At 43.7% G+C, this 20,000-nt stretch overlaps 1 protein-coding gene across 1 annotated transcript in view; it reads left to right on the forward strand.

Annotated features, from left to right (window-relative positions):
- Positions 1–20,000, forward strand: part of WDR74 (WD repeat domain 74) — a gene marked incomplete in the record, with an annotated part of 481,100 nt that overhangs the window by 115,469 nt on the left and 345,631 nt on the right. Inside the window, 1 exon segment of the mRNA XM_044075744.1 lies at positions 2,195–2,258. Coding sequence (XP_043931679.1) covers positions 2,195–2,258 — 64 coding nt within the window.

The raw sequence follows: 20,000 nt of genomic DNA on the forward strand, positions 1-20,000 counted from the left end.
ACTCCCACCTTTGTTGTCAGTTGCTCCAGCGTCTTGTTCTCTAGGGGATTATGGGTCACCTGGATTAAGTCAGGTCTTCATCCATGCACTACTCAAATGACTGATGCATTGCAGGGATTGGTTTCCTGTGGAGTAGCATTTTGTAGAAGAGGCTCCATTTTTATTTTATTTTTTTTAACGCTGCTGGTAACAAAGCAAGTGCTTCTGTCATCTACTTATCTTCATAAGACCTGCCCACTCCCCAGGGGTCTAGAATCCTTAATGGTTTGTCTCTTAGACCATGTTACTAACTCCTACAGTTGTTATTGACCTCTTTGTTTAGTTGCATGCACATGTCTATTTTCTGCACTGATAAGGTAGCTTACCATTGTATCTAACATAGTAGTAAGCCAGTGTCTATAAATAATTTTACTTGAATGTTGTATATAATAATCTTGGAAGAAATACTTTTATTTATTTTTACATAACCTGCACAGATATCTACTCCGTTTTGTGCTCTGGGTGTGTGAAAAGAAGTCCTTAATAAAAAAGTCAGTATTAAAAGAATGTTCTACTAATACTGCATTAACATATGTAAAAGTGATCTGGCATTAATAACATGTAATGCTTCTCAGTACCTGGGAATCAAAGCTTGTATATCTGCTTAATTGTATAAAACGGTACCCCTTACATCAGGAAGAGCTTTCGATAGATACTTGTGCATGACCCAGCCCTGTATAGATAAGTAATATCCATTAGTAAAGGTGTGAAGTAAAGCCATTCTGTTATGTTGACTATAATAGCTTTATAGAATGAAAGAATGCTATTGTCTACTTTGTTAGTGACTCATCTACCAGAGGGTTCGTGTTGGAGGAGTTGATGAGTGTTCCATATTGGTTTTACTTTTTCACAGAAAGGAGAAAAGATTAGTCACCACTGCGTTGTCCCTTAATGACATCTACAGGGGTTGCAAGCTAACACTTTGGTTTAATGCCATCCACACTGCAGCAACCACTATTATAACATGTACTTCAGAGTGGTCACAGTCAAGTCCAGTCTTGAGATTTAGAGAGATTGTAAGTTAGAAGAAAGTATTCCAACTCATGATGGCCACTAGTTCTGCTTTTCTGTGCATTTTATCTCTCATTCTGCTACAGCAGCAGCTGTCGGTGTTATCAAAAGGTGTATCTTCCTGAAAAAGAAAACCCAGTTAGTAATGGGTCAGTCTTGTGGGTTGCATCATGGTGGGGGTGGAAAGAATGAGTCTGGTCAAGGAAGACAGTGAGCCTGGGCTTATCTGGGTTGTGAATGATCAGTTGTGGTAGCTTTACCCTCACAGTTCTTCACAAAAAAATGACAATTAGTCTGACTGTCTGCATAACTTATAGATGTGATATTTTACAACTTTTTGTACTGTCTTATAAAACTTTGTGTAGTTTTTTTTTTGCTGTACTTTTTTTTTGTCATTGTTTTGGCCCTCTGCCTGCCAACCATAAAGTGTCACTTTGATTGGACACAACCTATTCTTTCCCCATGTATTGGGACTCCCCACTACCACCCAGTGTTGGAGCAAGAGTTGCTCAAAGGGGGATCAGTCTTTCATTCTCTAGTAACTGTTTTGTTCTTTTTCCGGCAGGCTGGCTGTTGACAACATTTCTGATGACCTAATCCCGTCTCTTAATGGAGGGATGTACAATCCACTTCACTTTGCAGTTCCTCATCACCTTCTCCTTGTGAGTGTTTGCCCCCAAATACACACTTTGAAGCATATCACCTGTTGATGACTTGATGAGAGTAATGCTTGACATCAAACCCCCTGTTTGCATCCCAGTCCCTCCAAAGGACATGTGCAGTTCCTCCTCCCTCCACTTCCCGCCACGCACACTAGCATGATGGGCATGCCTGTCTTTCCTGCCAGCTTTCTGAGTTACACAGGCTGCTAATTCATCCTTGATTTATGGGTTCATAGGGATTTATCCCTCTGCACCACTGGAGTTTGCTTGTCTTTTTCCACAGTGTAAGTACTTTACATTGGAATAACTGCTTAAAAAAAATTAAGCTTTGAAATGGTGGCCTGAATCCTAAAGCTCATAACGCAGGGCAAGCCTTCCAAATATGTAAAAGTTGGGACCATAAATGTTAAATAATTGTATTACCAACCTAAATGATAAAATATGCATTAATTTAATTTTTATTTTTTCTTATTTTTTGCCAGTTCCTTAGTGACATGCGTAGAATCCGGACTTTTGAAAGTGTGGAAAGAAGGATCGCCAGATAATGTAAGTGTACTGGGGAAAATATGCATGTTTTCTTAAAAGACATTAAAGTTACCTGCCTTTTATCAACAGTAGGAACATAGAGTATAGAGAAATAGAGATGTCAGTTTTTAAGATGCATTTCTCTTTTCAGAAAAAAACCCACAAAAATAGAGACGGTGTGTAGTGTTGCTACCTTGCATTACTTGGTTCTCTGATATAATTTCTAGCTGGGGTGCTTTCTTTGGGGAGTCTGCATTTGCCTGCATGGACTTTCACTACGAGTTCCATTTTCCTGTAACAGTCCAAAAACAAACCACTCTGTTGAATTAACAATCTGTCAGTGTAGTTGTGGGTGAATTTGTGTTTGTGTCTGTGCTTCCTTCAGTGCCTAGTATACTGTCTAGGACTGGTTCCATGCCTTCTGTATTTTCCTGTGCGAGCACACAAACTGGGAGAAAGTAAACATTTCACTGAGAGAAAATTTGTAAGTTGCTAATGGCCAGATAATGTTCTTCGTGTTTCACTGTTGCAGTCTTAACCTGTGGGTTATCCCTGCTGTGGTAGGCCTCGACCGGCCAGAATACCAGAGTCAGTGTTTTTCTGCGTCAGCTGCAGTCACCTGCATTCTGACGTCAGGTCGTCAGTGCTACAAAACAAGGCAGCTGACATCCTTACATCAGTCTTTCTTGCATGGAGCCCATAGCAGAAGCAAGTTCGCATGAGTGCTGGTCGGTCGCTACCAGAGTTTGAATTGCAACTTCTAAAGCCAGGAACCCCATTGGGAAACCTTTTTTCTTGCACTAACTGATGTCCGAAAAAGTTAACAATTGTCTCGCCTGTGGCAAGCAGATCCCACACCAAGACTTCCATTCTTACTGTGTCACTTGTTAAGCCCAGACCATGACGTCCCCTGTTGCCGGTTCTGTGCCCTCTTAATGCGAGAACCATTCACCTTGGAGCTCTTTTTGTAGACAGTTATTTTCGTGTTCCGTCTTCGCATTCCGATATGGCATCCATCAGCCAACTATCCATGGACATTCTGAAAAACTGCAGAGATAAGGATAGAGACAGACCACACAAGATTAAGCCTTCCGACGTCGCTACCGGTAAGCAGGTTGCCAGTTCTCCAGAATTCAGTGAGGCACTTTCGCAGTCCCTGATGCCCGATTCGATATCTACTCAGGCCTCTACCGAAACCCGTTCGGAGTCTGGTATGCCGCAGAAATCTTCTTCGTATTCCAAGCCTATGGCCGCCTGTGCCTCATTTGGGACCAGAGCCGCGACGCAGGCACCGGCTTCCGAGGAGGCCTTTCGAACTACTGAATCTAGACAAAAAACAACATCTTCTCATCCAACTACAGTCTCTCTCAGACAGACTGATTTTCTCAGGCCTAGAAGCCAGGCCACTCCTAGGAAATCTGCTTCTAGCCACCATCTTGCTCCTGCTCCACCAGTCCACGCACAAATGCTTAAAATTGCGCAGTATCTCATCTCCCTTATCCGGGATAGTCAGGATACAACTTCTAAAAGGAAAAGGCACCCTTCTCCAGAAATTATGACAGAACAGGATTCTGAGGAATCTGACTGTTCCGATTTTGAAGAGGAACAGCAACCTCTGACTGCTTATGAGGATTCAGATGCAGAGGAATCCATCCCTTCTGCCTGCACTCCAGAGGACCTTTTCTTTGGAGAAACCCTTCACACCCTCAGGGAACATTTCCAGTGGGAGTCTCGGGACTTCCCCCAGTCTAAGAAAAGACTTCTAGAGAGTTTCTGGACCTGCTCCAGCACAGACCCATGGCCACCCCCCTATTGTAGAAGTGGTGGATGATGTTTTCCATGAATCCAGGTTAGCCCCTGATGCCCTCCCACCTGCTCCCAGTAAATCTGACAGGTATTAGAGTACCAGATTCTCACAAATAACCTGTACAGAAATCCTGCTGCAGATCCAGAGGTTATTACACAGGCACCTAAAGGAGCTAAGATTAGTTCTGCCAAGAATCCTATTCCTTCTGACAAGGACTCCAGAACTCTGGACAGATTGGGTAAAAAAGTATACACCTCTGCAACCTTAGCTATCAGAGCACTCAAGTGTCAGTTCCATATTTCAGCAATACACTTTGGAACTATTAAACAAAAGATTTCTACCTTTCCTGACTGTGCCAATTCAAAAAGTGTTAGCAGATTTCCTGCAGTCTGCTTGTCAAGTGGCCAAACACTCATTAAACTGTGAATATGACGCCCTAGAAGCCTCTAGCAGTGACAGGATCTGTCATTAGAAGGCATGCATGGCTGAAGGAACAACTTCTCCCTGATTGTGTCAAGTCTAAACTTATTGATACACCCTTAGATGAGGAGTGCTTGTTTGGAGTAAAATCAGAAGAGGTGCTTAAAAAGATGAAAGACAAAGCAAAATCTATGCAAACAGTAAAAGATTACATTCAAGTTCAACCTCCCAGGTTCAGCAGGAATTTTCTCTCTAAGCACTAGTCATTCCCTGCACCTAGCAGATGGGGCCAACGTAAGCCCCGCATGGACAGACCATCCAGGCCCCTGTCCCAGGGCCAACAGAAAACCAAACAGTGGACCACTTCAGCCCCAAAGGCAGAGAGATCTAAGCAACCCTTTTATGGAAAAACTCACAATGCCTCCCCTCCCCCTTTGCCCTCCCTTCACTCATCAAAAACCAGGAGGAAGGCTCTTCCTCTTCAAAGAAAATTGGCTTTCTGTAACAAAGGACCAATGGGTCTTAAAGATCATTTTTCAGGGATACAAATTCTCTTTCAGCGAATTTCCATTTCCAAGTGGGTACCCAGACAGAGGCATTGAAACAGGTCCAAACTCTCATATTCCAGGGGGCAGTAGAACCTGTCCCCCTCAGATCAAACAGGTAAAGGCTTTTATATCAGACTATTCCTTGTTCCCAGAAAAGAAGGCACTTCACACCCCATCCTGGATCTATCCATTCTGAGCACCTCCCTGGTGGTCCTCCGATTCAAAATGCGAACTTTGCAGCAGCCGTTGCCTATGCTAACAAAAAATAACTGGCTAGTGACCCTAGACCTGAAAGATGCTTACCTCCACATCCTCATAAGGGGGTCCTGCAGGAAATTCCTGTGCTCCAGAGCAGGATGGCAACACTTTCAGTTCTGTGCGCTGCCCTTTGGCTTATGTACTGCACTCAGAGTACTCACCAAATGTTTAGCCCCGGCCATAGCATTCTGCAGACAGAGAACTATACAGATTTATCCTTACCTGGACAACTGCTTAATTCAGGCAGAATGCATAGAAAAGCTGCTCCAGGGACTTCTCTTTGTCATTCCTTCCTAACCTCCCTAGGGTTCACCATCAACGAGAAGAAATCAAAGCAAACTCCCACCAGGAAGATCATTTTCTTGAGAGCTCTGCTAGACACAGCATCCCAAATGGCCTTCCTATCCCTAGAAAAGCAGAGCTTCCCGCCTCTCTACTTTACCCAGCTAGCTTTCAGACGTTACCTCACCACGAGGAAGTTCCCTGGGATACATGACATCTTACATCCTTCTAATTCCACTGGCCAGGCTTCACATGAGAAAACTTCAGTGGTGTCTAAAGAGCCTTTGGTGCCAGCACTCTCAGTCTCTAGAGACGTCTCTCCCTCTGATCCCATGTATAAGGGCCAAGTTTCTCTGGTGGGCAGAGGCCTGTGCCAAGAACAAGGATCTTCCCTTCATCCTCCACCCTGTCGGCCAGACCATCACCACTAACACCTCCAGACATTGCTTGGGGCACCCACCTAGCAGGCAGGTGCACCCAAGGTCTTAGGGATGCCCAGCACCTTCCATTACACATCAGTCAGAAAGAAATGATGGCAGTACAAAAGGCTCTGACATCCTTCAAACCCCATTTCAGGCCAGGGGTTCTCCTTATGAAAACTGACAACACCACAGTAATGTGGTATATCAACAAACAGGGGGACCCAGTCTTACCATCTGTACAGGCTAGCCATGAGCCTCTGACTGACGGCCATCTCCATGGGTCTACACCTAATTGCCCAATACCCACCAGGGGTCAACATCACCCTGGCAGACCACATAAGCAGAAACTTACTGGACCCCCACAAATGATAGCTCCACAGGGAAATCTTTCTGCACATCGCTCAAGAGGGGGGACTCTGGAGGTGGATCTCTTTGCCTTGCATCTCAACCACCAGCTGCAAAAATTCAGTACCAGGGAGTATCACCTTCTAGCGTGGAAGGTGGATGCCTTGACCGTCCTCTAGAACTCCCTTTTTGTGTACGTTTTCCCTCCTCTGCCCCTTATTCCCAAGGTACTAATCAAAATAAGGGGAGGAGAGACCAAAGGCCATCCTCATTGCTCCAGATTGACACCCCTTACTGCACAGCCTGACCTTGCAGCCCCCCAAGCAGCTTCCCCTGATCTCAGACCTTTTGACCCAGATGAGGGGGAAGATACTACACCCGGCTTCCAGACTCTCAATCTTTCAGCATGGCTTATACCTTAAAAGCTAACAAGGAGTCCCTTTTAAGCAAATAGGTCCAAGACATTCTCACAGAGGTCAGAAGGCCCAGCACCAGAAAATCTTACGCAGGGAAATGGAGAAGATTCTGCTCCTGGAGCCAGTCCAGAGGGGCCAGTACCACTCATCCTTCCATCTCTCTTATCTTGGATTACCTAGCCGAGTTGCTCAAAAGTGGCCAATCCTTCTCTACTGTTAAAATCCATGCCTCCACCATTTCAACCCATTATGATTCAGACCTACCCCTCTTCTCTCATCCTTTGATTAAACAATTCCTCAGAGGGGCTTCTAATATCAGGCCTCCCACGCCAGCCTGGGACCTGAATTCTGTTTTAGAAAAACTAACCTTGCCTCCTTTCGAACCTGCTGATTCAACAGAATTGAAATACTTCTCATGGAAGACTGTCTTCCTACTAGCTATCACCTCAACCAGAAGGGTTTCAGAATTTCAGGCACTCATGGCTATTGAGCCCTTCAACATTTTCCATGCAGACAGGGTATCCCTGAGGACTAACTTCTCCTTTTATGCCCAAGGTGGTATCTGATGTAACCCTCAACCAGGCCATACACCTACTCACCTTCTTTCCCAACCCTCAAAACAAGGGGGAAAGAATTATGCACTTGCTAAACGTGCATATACAGCTCAGATACTATCTAGACTGTACTAAAACCTTCAGAAAAACAGACCAGCTGCTTGTCAGCTTTGCCCCAGGGGCAGAGGGGAAGCCCATTTCCAAGCTAACCATTTCCAAATGGATATCCCACTGCATCCATTTCTGCTACAGACTACATGGGAAACCTCCCCGAGTCTATTCGTACCCATTCCACTAGGGCATCCTCCACTTCCACAGCCTTCCTCAGAGGAGTCCCCACCATTTTGGAAGCTGCCACCTGGACCTCTGTCCATACCTTTACAAAGCATTACCACCTACCTCTTCTTTTTCTAAGTCTAGGGAAGGGTTTGCCTCTGCAGTTGTGTAGGGCTTGCTGACCCATGCCTACGGCTCTAACCTGTCCTTCTACCCCTCTCCTTAGCTTTGGGAATCTTCCCACAGGTGATGACTTCAACAGTGAAACACTAAGAACATAGTACAGTTGTGTACACTTACCATAAATGTAGATGTTTGAGTGTATTCACTGTTGCAGTCCTGGTTTCCCTCCCTCCACCTCCCTTATATCCTCTTCCCCTAGGAGTACATAAGCTTCCCACAGTGGCTTTTAGCCACCAGGACCACTTTACCTTATTTCCTTGTGCTTCTGATGGGTTAGGGCAAGAAAAACTGATGTAATGACGTTGGATGCCTTGCTTTATTGCACTGATGACCTGATGTCAGACTACAGGTGACTGCAGCCGACACAGAAAAACATTGACTCTGGTATTCGGGCCGGCCAAGGGCTACCACAGCAGGGATAGCCCACAGGTGACTGCAACAGTGAATGAACGCAAACATCTACATTTATGGTAAGTGTACACAACTGTACTTTCTGTAGGTCTAATATCTCTGACTAGTAGTATGAATGCTGTTTCCTGCAATATCCCATCTTATATTTGTACCACTTGCCACAGATTGCATAGCTGCTTGCTTAATAACACCAACATCAGTGGAACATTACACAGCACGGTGGTTAAGCATTTGCAACTTTTTACTAACTTAGTCTGTACTACAACTTCATCATACACTTCCTGAATTATTTTGCTATAAAGCTGTCATTTTTCTGTGCATGCAGGTGATTTCAAGAATTGAGTCAAAATTTGAAGCAACATTTCGTGGCAACTGTACCTTTCTAGAAATCCTGTAAACCCTCGACATAACCTAAGAATGCTGTTGTGCTGTTTAGTACCTATCGCAAACTCTCTTCAAGGTCAAACCTTTCTCTATATACAGTCCTTTATTACTCAACTTGCCCAAGTTAATCAGGACAGATACTCAAGTCTTATACTAGATCCTGTTTAAGTTTCAAACATCACACAGAGAAAGTAAGCAGGAGGGTGAAGTCTGAACTTAAAGCCTCTTAAATTATTTCTAATCACCTCACCCCTATAGCATGCTGGGCTGTAGCAGTTAACACCATACTGCCGTGGCTTGAGTAGTCTCCCAACAGTAACACTACCCTCTACTTAATGTACCCATACCATACAGACAAAAAGAGGTAATTTCTCTTCCCTTGACATGAACACTCCTACCCTTAAGAAGGGTAAGTGACTGCCAGTAGCTGCCTGATCTGTCTTCCTCCTCTCTTTACCTTTGCTTTAAAGTACTAAATAATCTTTAGTGGTCCTCATTACATTATAAATAAGATGTCCTTCCTTATTACTGTTGCAGTATTCATAACAGATGGGATATCCTACGGAGGACAGCTGAACATCTGGCCAGCATACCAAAGCCTTATCTCTTTCCTGGTGCCAAAGCCTTATCTCTTTCCTGGCTCCAAATATCAGATGCAAGTCCCTACATCCAAGGTGTAAGGTACATAAGTGACATGCAGGCGCCTAACTTCAGAACTTCTTTGCTGCCAGTCCAAATGCTTGTGTATGAATTTGATCTACAAGTCATTCACATTTATTTTTGCTGTTCTTTTCATGGCAGCTAGCTTTCTTCTGTTTTGTGCTTATTCTACTAGGGCTGTCCCCTCTTCTGGTGCTTTTTTTAAGGGTCTGGATGCTAGATCTATTTTGGAAGCGTCTTCTTGGTCCCCTGTGCACATCTTACTAAACATTACATGTTTTAGGTAATTTCTAAAGCCAGAGTGTGTTTGCTTAGGCCATTTTACATGGGTTTTGGGGAGGCTGTTTTGTGTATTCCTCTTCCTATCCTTTCTAGCAGTTTTGTACTCTCCCATCTATTTAGAATACTACAACAATGTTGTTGTTTGTCTTTTCGGCTTTTCCCAGTTAGGGGTCGCCACAGCGGAACTCCAGTCCGCTAATGATTGGCAGTAGATTTTTATGGTGCCGATTTGCTAGCCCGATGCTCAGCCTTCAACGAAAGCACGACCATTCACGCATGTCTTTTGAACGCCACTCGACCGCGGGGAGGACATGCAGACTCCACACAGAAGGCACTCCAGACGAGAATCGAACAAGAGAATGGCTTGCTGTGAGGCAACAATGCTACCGCTGAGAACTAGGAAATCTACTGTTAAGGTTAGATTTTACACAAAACAGCGGATGTCCTACTTCTCACTGTTGCAGTATTCTGTCTCTCCCTCCTTCCTTCTACTCAATTTCTTTTCTGATGCCTTATAGCTTGCCTAGAGGGCTCACTTTCTTCCTCTTCCTTCTCCTCTTTTTTTTTTTTCTCCCTTTCCTTGATCCACAGGGTCAACCTTTTCCTGTTAGGTTGCTCTGTTTCTTCTGGGGCAATTCAGTTCTGAAGTTAGGCGCTCGTACATCATATCCTAATTTATAATGTAATGAAGACCAGTAGAGATTTAGTATTTAAAAGCAAAAGATGCAAGAAAGACAGATGAGGCAGCCACTTAGCCTTCCAAAGGTAGGACAATGGTGCTCATGTTAAGGGAAGATAAATTATCACTTTGTCTGCATGGTCTCTCCTATGGTAAGACCTTGCACAACTGTACTTTACTTTCTCTCCCTACACCAAGATCCAAAAGCAGTAACTCGTTATCAATTTAACATTAAAACTGTAGGAGAAAAAAGCATCTTCAGACTTTGTTTATCCTTGGATCTGATGCTATCCGTGCCATTGTCCATCACGGATGGGGTCTTGGATCCGACCTCTGATCCCAGCCGGCAACTGAAGGACAGATCCAGAGCTCTAGCTCCTCTCCTTACCATAATCTTTTGCTGATCTACCACCCTCAGATCTCATTTGCCGTGGAAACACTAGGACGTGTATCCTGCAGCTCAAGCAACTTTAGTACAGGTAAGTGATAACTTTTTCTTTTGGGGTCTTTTCTTTTCTATCTTATAGCCTTAGTGTGGTCTTTACGCCTGTCTTCTTTTAGAGTAGTTAGTTTAGATTTCCTCCCTCCCCCCCGTAGCTTTTCTGCAAGTTTTTTCCCGGGTCCTTTCGGTAGCCTTTCTGGTTTTTACTTTTGCTGTCTCTCATTTAATTAACTCTCTTTTAGTAAGGTAGTCTTTTTTTGGGGGGGGGTGGACTTTTCTCTTCCTTCCCTTTTTCCGTAGAGAGTGCAGGTGTCATTTGTGTGTGTGCGTGTGTATGTCTGCGCATGCACACTGTGAAAAAAAGAAACCGACAGCAGTAGAGCAAATGCAGTAAATAAGATGCAAGTCCCTGATGTTACAGATTGCAAGTTTTGGACATATATTAATGTCTAATTGTTATGTCATGCATTCTCTTTCTAAATGGGGGTGGTAGCCTCATCAAATAAACAGTTACAATAAAGATGTAATGTAATAAGCTAGTGATGATACTGAAAAAAGAAACCTAGTTAGATGACGCGGAGAGGAAATATTGTAGGATAAAGGTGCTTTTGAAGTAAAGTAGATTTACCTAGTGGTCAGTCTGGTGTTGAGCAGGAGCATAACCAGATTTTAGCCAAATGGGCTTTGAGAAGAAATTTGAATTTGGAGGGGTTAATTGTGCAAACAATGGGTTATGGTATTAAGTTCAATTTTGGAGATGTGATTAGAGAATAAGACTTCTAGAAGAAGCTTGTTGGAAGAGTGGATGGTTCTATTGCTGATACAGGGTTTTACTAGTTTTTTTTTTTTTTTTTTTTTTTTTTTTAGGGCTGGACAATTCTTTGGAAGGTAGATGATGGAATGGCAGATTGCAAATCTGAGGCATAATAGGTTTAGGAGTTCCAGCCAGTCTAGTTTGTGAAAGGCAGAACAGTGATGTGTTCTCTATGACAGGTTGGTGGCAAATTTGGCTATCTTGTTGTAGCAGGCTTCCAGTTTATTTAGATTCTTTTTCTTTAAGTTTGTGAAAATCGAGGAAGCATATAACTGTCTGGATAGTAGATGGGTTTGGGCAATGGCTGTTTTGTTGACTTGGGTGAGGAATGGTTTGCTCTACAGAGTGCCCCGAGTTTTATGTGGACCTTTTTAATTGTTTGGGATATATGCAGGTCATAGATGAGGGATTTGTCAGTGGTGACACCTAGCAGTTTGGTATGGTCTACTGGCTGTATTTTGGTGTTGGTGGAGTATATGGCGAATGGGATGGGGGTTGAGATGTTTTATTGCTGGTAAATAGTAGTTTGGTCTTATTGGGATGTAGTATTGGTTGATTTGTGGAAAGGTAGCTTTCAACATCTGTGAAAGCTTTTTGTGTTTTTTGCAGGAGTCCAGTGATTGAGGTGTCTGGGCAGATGAGTGTAGAATCATCTGCGTGTTGTATAATGTTAGATGAGGCGGTGGCTGCTTTGAGGTCATTGATAAAAATTGTAAAGAGGAAGGGGCCAGGTATGGAACCTTAGGGTACACCTACTGAGACTGGTAAGAGTGAGGCTATGTTGTGTAGCCATTTAAGTTTGCTGTCTGTCAGACAAGTTGCTATGGAACCATGATAGGGTGGGTTGTGAGAAGTTTAAGTTGGCTAGTTGGTATAGAACTTTAGGTGTGAGACTGTCAAATGCTTTTGACATGTCTAAAAAAACTAATGAGACGTAAAGCTCTTTGTTTCTAGACTGGTAAACTGTTGGTGAAGCTAATTAGGGAGGGTGTGGTGCTATGCCTGGGTCTGAAGCCTTGTTGTATATCTGATTGGAGGTTATTCAGCAGATAAGGAAGAATTTTGTGTGTATACATTTCTCAAGGACTTTGCAAGGAGAGGGAGTACTGTAATGGGTCTGTATTTTGATAGAAGTGTCTGGGTGCCATCCTTGTGTAGGGGATGATATGGGATATCTTCCATAGTTTGGGGATGTATTGCTCGGAGATGGACCTTTTTATTAGTAAGGAGACTTGGAAGGTGATGGCATCGGGTGCTAACTTTAAGAACTCATTGGGAAGCAAATCGACTGCTAGAGTTAAAGGTTTCAGTCGATGCACAATTTTAATGTGGCTTGTAGGAATTGTTTTAAGGCTAAATGTTGCAGGATTGCTGGGTGGGGTGGTGGGTACAATCAGTGGACTGGTAGGGTTATGATTTAGTAGAGACAGTAAGGAGTTTGTAACTTGAGAGTTGAATTGAGTGGCTATGGTTTCGGTGGTGTTTGGAGTGGAGGGGTTACGATGTGAGAAATGTTTGGGATTGAGAATTTGATTTATAGAGGCCCAACATTTTGGGGAGTTATTTTGATGTTTCTGTTGGGCTGTCAAATATTACATTTTTTTTTTGTCTGTTTTTATTTGCCTTTTGACTGTTTCTTAATTGTTGGTAGTTTTGGAGGTTGTTTGTTTTTTGGTGGACAAATAGTGGGGACATGCTCTGTCTGTTTGCTTCATGAGGTATTTAGTATGTTTTGTTAGCCATGGGATTGATTTAGATTTTATACAGATTTTCCTGATGGCGGCTACTTTGTCAATTATTTCCAGGAATAGCTTGTTAAAGTATTGAGTTGCATTATGTATTTAGTTGCGTTATGTAAGTGGAGATATTTTCGTGAGGACCGCTTACATTGTTTCAGGAGGGTGTTGAAAATATCTGTGGAGAGATGTTTTGTATTGTGCTTGTATATGATGGATTTTTTTAGGATTTACTTTTTGTCTCAAGAGGTAGGTGGGTCTGTGGTCACTGAAGCTGTGAAGCTGTTAGGGAGACACCCAGAGGGGAGAGCATAGGGGAGGGTCTGCTAGTGAGAATCCAGTCAAGAGTTCATTGTTTTTTGCTATGTTTGTCAGTCCTAGTTTGGGTGTTGATTATTTGAATAAAGCCGAAAACGTTAATGATGATTGAGGTTTCCAGAAGAACATGAAGACCAGTCAAGGATTAACTCTCCTGCAATGATTGTTTCTTGGTTATAGGAGGTTGCTGCCCAATTAAGGAGACTTTTGAGTGTATTAGAATTGTTGCCTGGGGGAATGTATACTGCGAAAATGATGATTGTTATTGTTTAGTTGTAAGCTAGTTACAAGTACTTCTGAGCTATTTGCGTCATTCGTTCTAGGTTGTGTGTCTCTATAGATAATCGCTATGCCCCCACCTCACTTGTTAATTGGATCTCATCTATGAATATTGTAACCATGGGTTAGCAGTTCACTGTTTTTGGGTGCTTTTAGCCTAGTTTCTGTTAGCATGACTAGATCTGGGTTATATAGGCTGAGGGTAGTGTGGAATTGTTCAGCTTTGTTTAGGATACTCCTTAGGTTAATATTTAAGATCAGTAGGTCAGAGCTGCCATGGGAGTACATCATAAATTTTTGTTGGATAGGGTTTTTGTGTGTAGGAATTGGTTGGGAGCCTGACTGTGGACCGATAGGGTGCATGTCAACAGCTTGGATAAGTAGAGAGATAAATTGCAAAGGAATAGGTGGGCAAGTTTTGTGAGTAATTTTGAATGTTTACAATACAAGATAGAAATGGACTGTGAGGTAAGATACCGGATTGAGAAGAATTCTGTGAGGAAGTAGTTATAGAGGTATGGTGATTGTTAAGGTGGTTGGGTGAGTGTATGTTTGACTTGGGTTGGCTAATGTAGGTGAGGAGATAATTGTAATGTGTAGTCCATGGTATGAAATAATTAGATAAGTGGCTGTTACGTAGCTGAGATTATGTGTAAAAGTAACATTGTTAGTGTTTGTGGGGGTTGGAGTGAGGTTGAATGTGGGTCTGGTGTGAGGTGCTGTGTGATTATAGTTAGATTATAAGGAGGTAATGGGTAGTGAAGGAGGTTGTACCTATATGGGATTGGTTAATTGGTGGGGAGGCAAGGGGTAGTATGTGACTGGCTGATAAGAGGTATGGGGGAGAAGCAAGGTGGTGTATAAAGGAAATTGAATTGGGGGTAGGTAGGAATGGGGGTAGGGTAGGGGAGTGGAGTGGGCTGAGCCACTAGGCAGGTACAGAAAGAAAGTTGATAAAGTTATAGCTCACATTAAGTTATGCAGCCAGTAGTTTATGACCATTAGAATTTGTTGATGGATACAGGAAATGTAGAGAAATTTGAATTAAGGAGGCAGATTTAAAGAGGGTGGATTGCAGCTTGCTTGGGGAATGGAGTAGGGAAGCCTAAGTACTATCGCCCAATTTGGTGCGTAGGCCACCTTACAACCAATTTGGGGGGAGCCCTACATATTAAAAAAAAAAAAAGTACTGTTGTATATATTATTTTGTTTATAAGTTAAGACTGTAACATACACAATAATTAGGTGCTGTCACTGAGGTAACCTTAGGAAGTTTACATGGCAGGAAGCCAGGTAAGATCAATGTAGCAGAGGTATCCTCAAAGTTCTCAAGTAAAGAGGCGGTTGGTCTTCCCCCACCCTGTCTTCAGAGGGATCAGTGTTCCTGAAGGCCTTCAGGAAAGGCCCATCTTCTGCAGGGTGTGGAAGGAGCCTGACACAGTGGAACCAGTCCCCTAAAAGGCTGATGAATTTCTTAGTCCTCCCAGGATAAGACATTTTGGAGTAAGGGCATCCCCATTGATGCCATCATGGTGGCCACAGCTACTAAGAAGGAGCTTGCCAAACGGAGCTCCAAGGTCCATCCTCTGAACAGGCAGTATTGGGCGATTGACCACTTTGGAAAGCGTGTGTTTGCCTGAAGTACATTCAGACTGAGAGCAACCAATTTCATGGCACACTTTATCCGGCTTCAAAGAGATTTTGGTGTTGGAACTCACCACTTCCCTTTCAGAGTTCCTGCTTCCGGAGAGTCTCAGCTTGCTCTCTGAAGCTATCCACTCTAACTTGACTAATGCTTTGGTGAGGTTGATCTCCCATGTGGCGGAGGCCACCTCTTGAGCAGTGGGCACAGGCATTGCCATTAGATGGCATGCCTGGCTTCGCCTTGGTGGATTTGTGAAACACTTTAAGGCGTTTTTCACTTATGCCCTTAGGTCAATTTTGTTTGGTTCCTCCATCAGAGACATTGACCCACAGCATGCAGGAGGGGAAGACTCTGTCTGCAGTGGGGATCAAGTTCTCTACTCCCAAATGTTCCTCTTCCAAGCATCAGAGTGGTAGTAAGAAACTTTGGTTCCTCAGAACTCTCTCCTCCTTCCAAGATGCTCCACAGGAATTCTGTTCTACTGTCGGGGTAGGGAATTCAATAGCAGACGCCACCCCAGAGGCAGAGGGAGTCCTCAGAACCAGGGCTCCAGGAACTTCTCTTGGAGAAGCCCACTTAGCGCTCCTGAAGTGCTGTCCTGCCCCGGAGGCAGTCAGGGGAGGACTCTCCCTTCACTCACTAGCCTGGAGAAGTATCACCTCAGATCGGTGAGTGTTAGATTATTTCCAGTGGTTACTTCATATCTTTTTTTTCAGCCCCCTCCAATTGAAAAATCTCTCCCAGATGTTCCACCCCACCAACAGGAGTTGGCCCATCTTGAGGTCCAAGACTTTCTTCTAAAAAGAGCCATCCAGGAGGTCCCAACAGGACAACAAGGGTCAGGGACTTACTCTCACTTCTTTTTGGTGCCAAAAAATACCAGGTATCTGTGTCCCATTTTGGACATCTGCGAACTGAGACTGTCAGTCAAGAAGTCCAAGTTTTGGATGGTCGCTGTCCAGTCCATTCTGCCTCTTCTGCACAAGGACAACTGGATGTGCTCAGTGGATCTAAGATGCATACTGTCATATACAAAATTGACAGATGTTCCAGGGAATATCTGAGCTTTCAGTTAGGGGCCAGTCACTACCAGTTCAGAGCCCTTCCCTTTGAACTCACAACAGCCCCCCCCCCTGTTATTTATCAATGCATGGCAGTGGTGGCAGCTCATCTCCAGCTCCAAGGATTCCAGGTCTTCCCATACCTGGACGATTAGCTCCTCACGGCCCTCATGAGGCATCAACTTTCTATGGCTACCGACTGTACCCTCAGCCTTTCAGGATTTTGGCATCACAGTCAGCCTGTCCAAATCCAAACTTTCCCATTGTCAGAGCCCAGAGTTTATTGGGGTTCTTTTGGACACGGTATCACTACTTCCTTTCAAATCATTCGGGGCCAGGTCCATCAGTCACTGACTCTCAATCATCCCACAGCCCACTTAATCTTGCAGGCGTTAGGCTCGATGGTGGCTACTATCCAGTTAGTGCCTCTTGCCAGATATCACATACGGGTCCTGCAGTGGACCCTGGCGGTTCAGTGGTCCACTCAGTTTCATGCCATGTTCATGACCAGCAGGATCTCTCAGGTGTGCAGACACCACTTAGCATTATGGCTTCAAGCTCAGGATCTGATTCTAGGCAGACCCTTTTTGTCTTACCCAACCCAAGGCCACGGTGAACACTGATGCCTCTCTCCTGGAATGGGGGAGGGGGCATTTTCGGGAAAGGATGGTTCAAGACACGTGGTCTGCTATAGAGAACAAATTGCACATAAACATCCTGGAGATGAGAGCAGTCCTTCTAACATTGCAAGCCTTTCAGGATTGTCTCCATCTCGGGACTGTGGCAATTCAAATGGACAACATGGCAGTAGTCTGCCACATCAACAAGCAAGGGGGAGCACCATCTTACCCCCTGTGCAGAGACCCCATGACTGTGTGGGAATGGGCGATGTCTTCCAGGCGCTTTCTTCTTGCAAAACACATTCCTGGCAGTTCCAACATGTTAACCAACAAACTCTGCAGATCTATCCTGAGTGCTTATGAGTGGTCCCTGTATCCGTCAGTGGCATGTCAGATATTCGACCATTGGGGTTTTCCTTGATGTGATCTGTTTGCTTCCCCAGTCAACCACAAATGCAGCAATTACTTTATCTTGACCCCCCCCCCCCAATGGAGAAGTCACCCAGGGACACTCTGGTTCACGATTGGCTGTCAGGACATCTATATGCTTACCCCCCAACTCCCCTCATTCCCAAAGTTTTGCAGAATGCCCTTCGCCTGAAGACTTCTCTCTTATCCTCATTGCCCTCTTTTGGCATCATCAGGTGTGGTTCTGCTTGCTTTGGTCTCATCTGAAATGTCCTCCCTGGATATTGGATCCCACCCTGGATCTCATTTCCCACCCTTGGTGTCTTCCTCTTCCAACCTCCAGTCTCTTCGTCTAACTGCATGGTTCGTCCAGTTCCAGTGATCCTTTCCTAGTCTTTGCTTCCTTTTCCAGTGAAGAATATTATCTTAACCTCTCAGAAACCATCTGCCAAGAAGGTGTATTCCAGTAAATGGAAAAGATTTTCTATTTGGGCCAGGCAACAAAATCTAGACCCTTTCTCAGACCCTTTTCCCGACCTTTTGTTGTTCTTGGCTTCTGTATTTCACAATGAGGCTAGTTTCTCCACGATTAAACTCCAATTGGCAGCCATCTAATTTCCATTTGAACGAGAATCACACCTTTTCTTCCAGACTCTACAAGGCCTTTCTCAAAGGGATCTTTCTCTTTAGATGACCTGTCAAAGATCCCATGGGATCTAATTCTGGTGTTGCAATCTTTGACACAAAAACCTTTGTGCCTACAACATCTTGTGATCATAAATTCCTGTCCTGGAAGACTGCCTTCTTGGTGGCTGTTATTTCTGCCAAGAGAGTTTCCGAGTTGCAGGCTCTCAGCATTAAGCCCCCTATTATGGTCTTCCACAAGGCTAATCCTTCATTCGTTGCCAATCTTAACCAATCTGTTCAGCTTCCCTGTGTCCTTCCCTCATTACTCTAATAAAGGGGGAATATACGTTAAATTGTTTGGACATCCATACACAGCTACACTTTTATCTTTAGAGGACTGAGGAATTTCGGAAGTCAGAACAGCTTTTTGTAGCCCTCTCTCAGACCAGGCAAGGTTTGGCAGTTACCATGGTATCAATTTCCCATTGGATTGCCAGCTGTATTTCCTACATTTACAGTAGCAGGCACATGGAACTTTCCAGACCAGTTAAAGCTCACTCTACTAGATCAGTGGATACGTTCTCTGCCTTCTTGGCTAAGCTCTCATTGGATGAGATTTGTGCTGCTGCTACTTGTTCTAATCCCCACACCTTTGTTGCACACTATAAGTTGGAGTTGGTGTCTAGGAACAGGGCTTCCTTTGGTTCCTCTATGCTCCAGCATAGCCTTCCCTGAGGCCTTCCAGGGTTCTTAGTAGTTGGGGACTCTGACCCATCCATGATGAATAATGACACGGATAGCATCAGATAGTTATGTACTAACCATAACTTGGAATCTGTGCTAGCAGGTGTCATTTTTCATCACATTCCCACCCTCCTTCCCCCTTCCTTCTGGAGATCCGGTAGATGTGGAGGGATGTCTTCTCTTGAGGAGTTTAGTATTATAGGCATTCCAGACTGCTTTTTCTCTATCCAGTAAACTTGATCTGAGGGTGGTAGTTCAGCAAAGGATTGTGGAAAGGGGAGGAGCTTGAGCTGTGGGTATGTCCTTCAGTTGCCGGCTCGAATCTGAGGTCAGATCCATGACCTCATCCATGATGAATGATACTGGATAGCACAGATTCCAAGTCATGGTAAGTACATAACTCTTTACTTTTAATTGATTTATAATATATAGATAATAGTACTTGCATGGAAAACTAATAGTAGAATGCAGTTATTGCAGTATTATACCATTGCTAGTAATTTTACACTCAGCTCAGTTGTCAGCTGTATTTTATATTCTGTGTACAGTTAAATTACCTGTACTTTGTTTCTTATGTCTTGCACATTGCACCTGGGCCATGGCTGAAAATGGTCCATGAAACAGTCCATCTACACACACTTAACAAATATTGAATAAAAACAATACCTTAGCACTTTTCCAGACGGCTAATCACTGACTAAAAGCTTAACTTCAGCTCTCCCATTGTTATAAAAAAAAAAAAAAAAAAAACTGAAAGACCAGGGCCATTAACTCTTGTCACTTTTAGTAAATTCATTTACTAGCTTATAAGTACACAGCATAGATGCCAAGAAGAAAGCAGGAGAGACTGAAAGAAAGTCAACTGTGTGAAGAGAAAACACTGATTGGGAAGAATCCTGCCGCTGTTCAGCAAAAAAAAAAAAAAAACAGTTCAAGCGCCATCTTTGGTGCAAGACATGGTTTCCAGTAATCTAGAGGAAGAAAAAGTTAAATAAGCTCAAAGCTGATTAAAATAAATGAAACTCTGAAGGAGTATAGCCATTTCAATAACAAAAGGTTGGAAAATGGAGGAAGCTTTAAACAGGTATTCAGATGAGCTGATAAAACTGCAAAAATCAGATGTCGAAATGAAGAAGAGGGTA

This window comes from Protopterus annectens, chromosome 6.part1, assembly GCF_019279795.1.
Source record: "Protopterus annectens isolate FY-2018-M chromosome 6.part1, PAN1.0, whole genome shotgun sequence".
Lineage (NCBI taxonomy): Eukaryota > Metazoa > Chordata > Ceratodontiformes > Protopteridae > Protopterus > Protopterus annectens.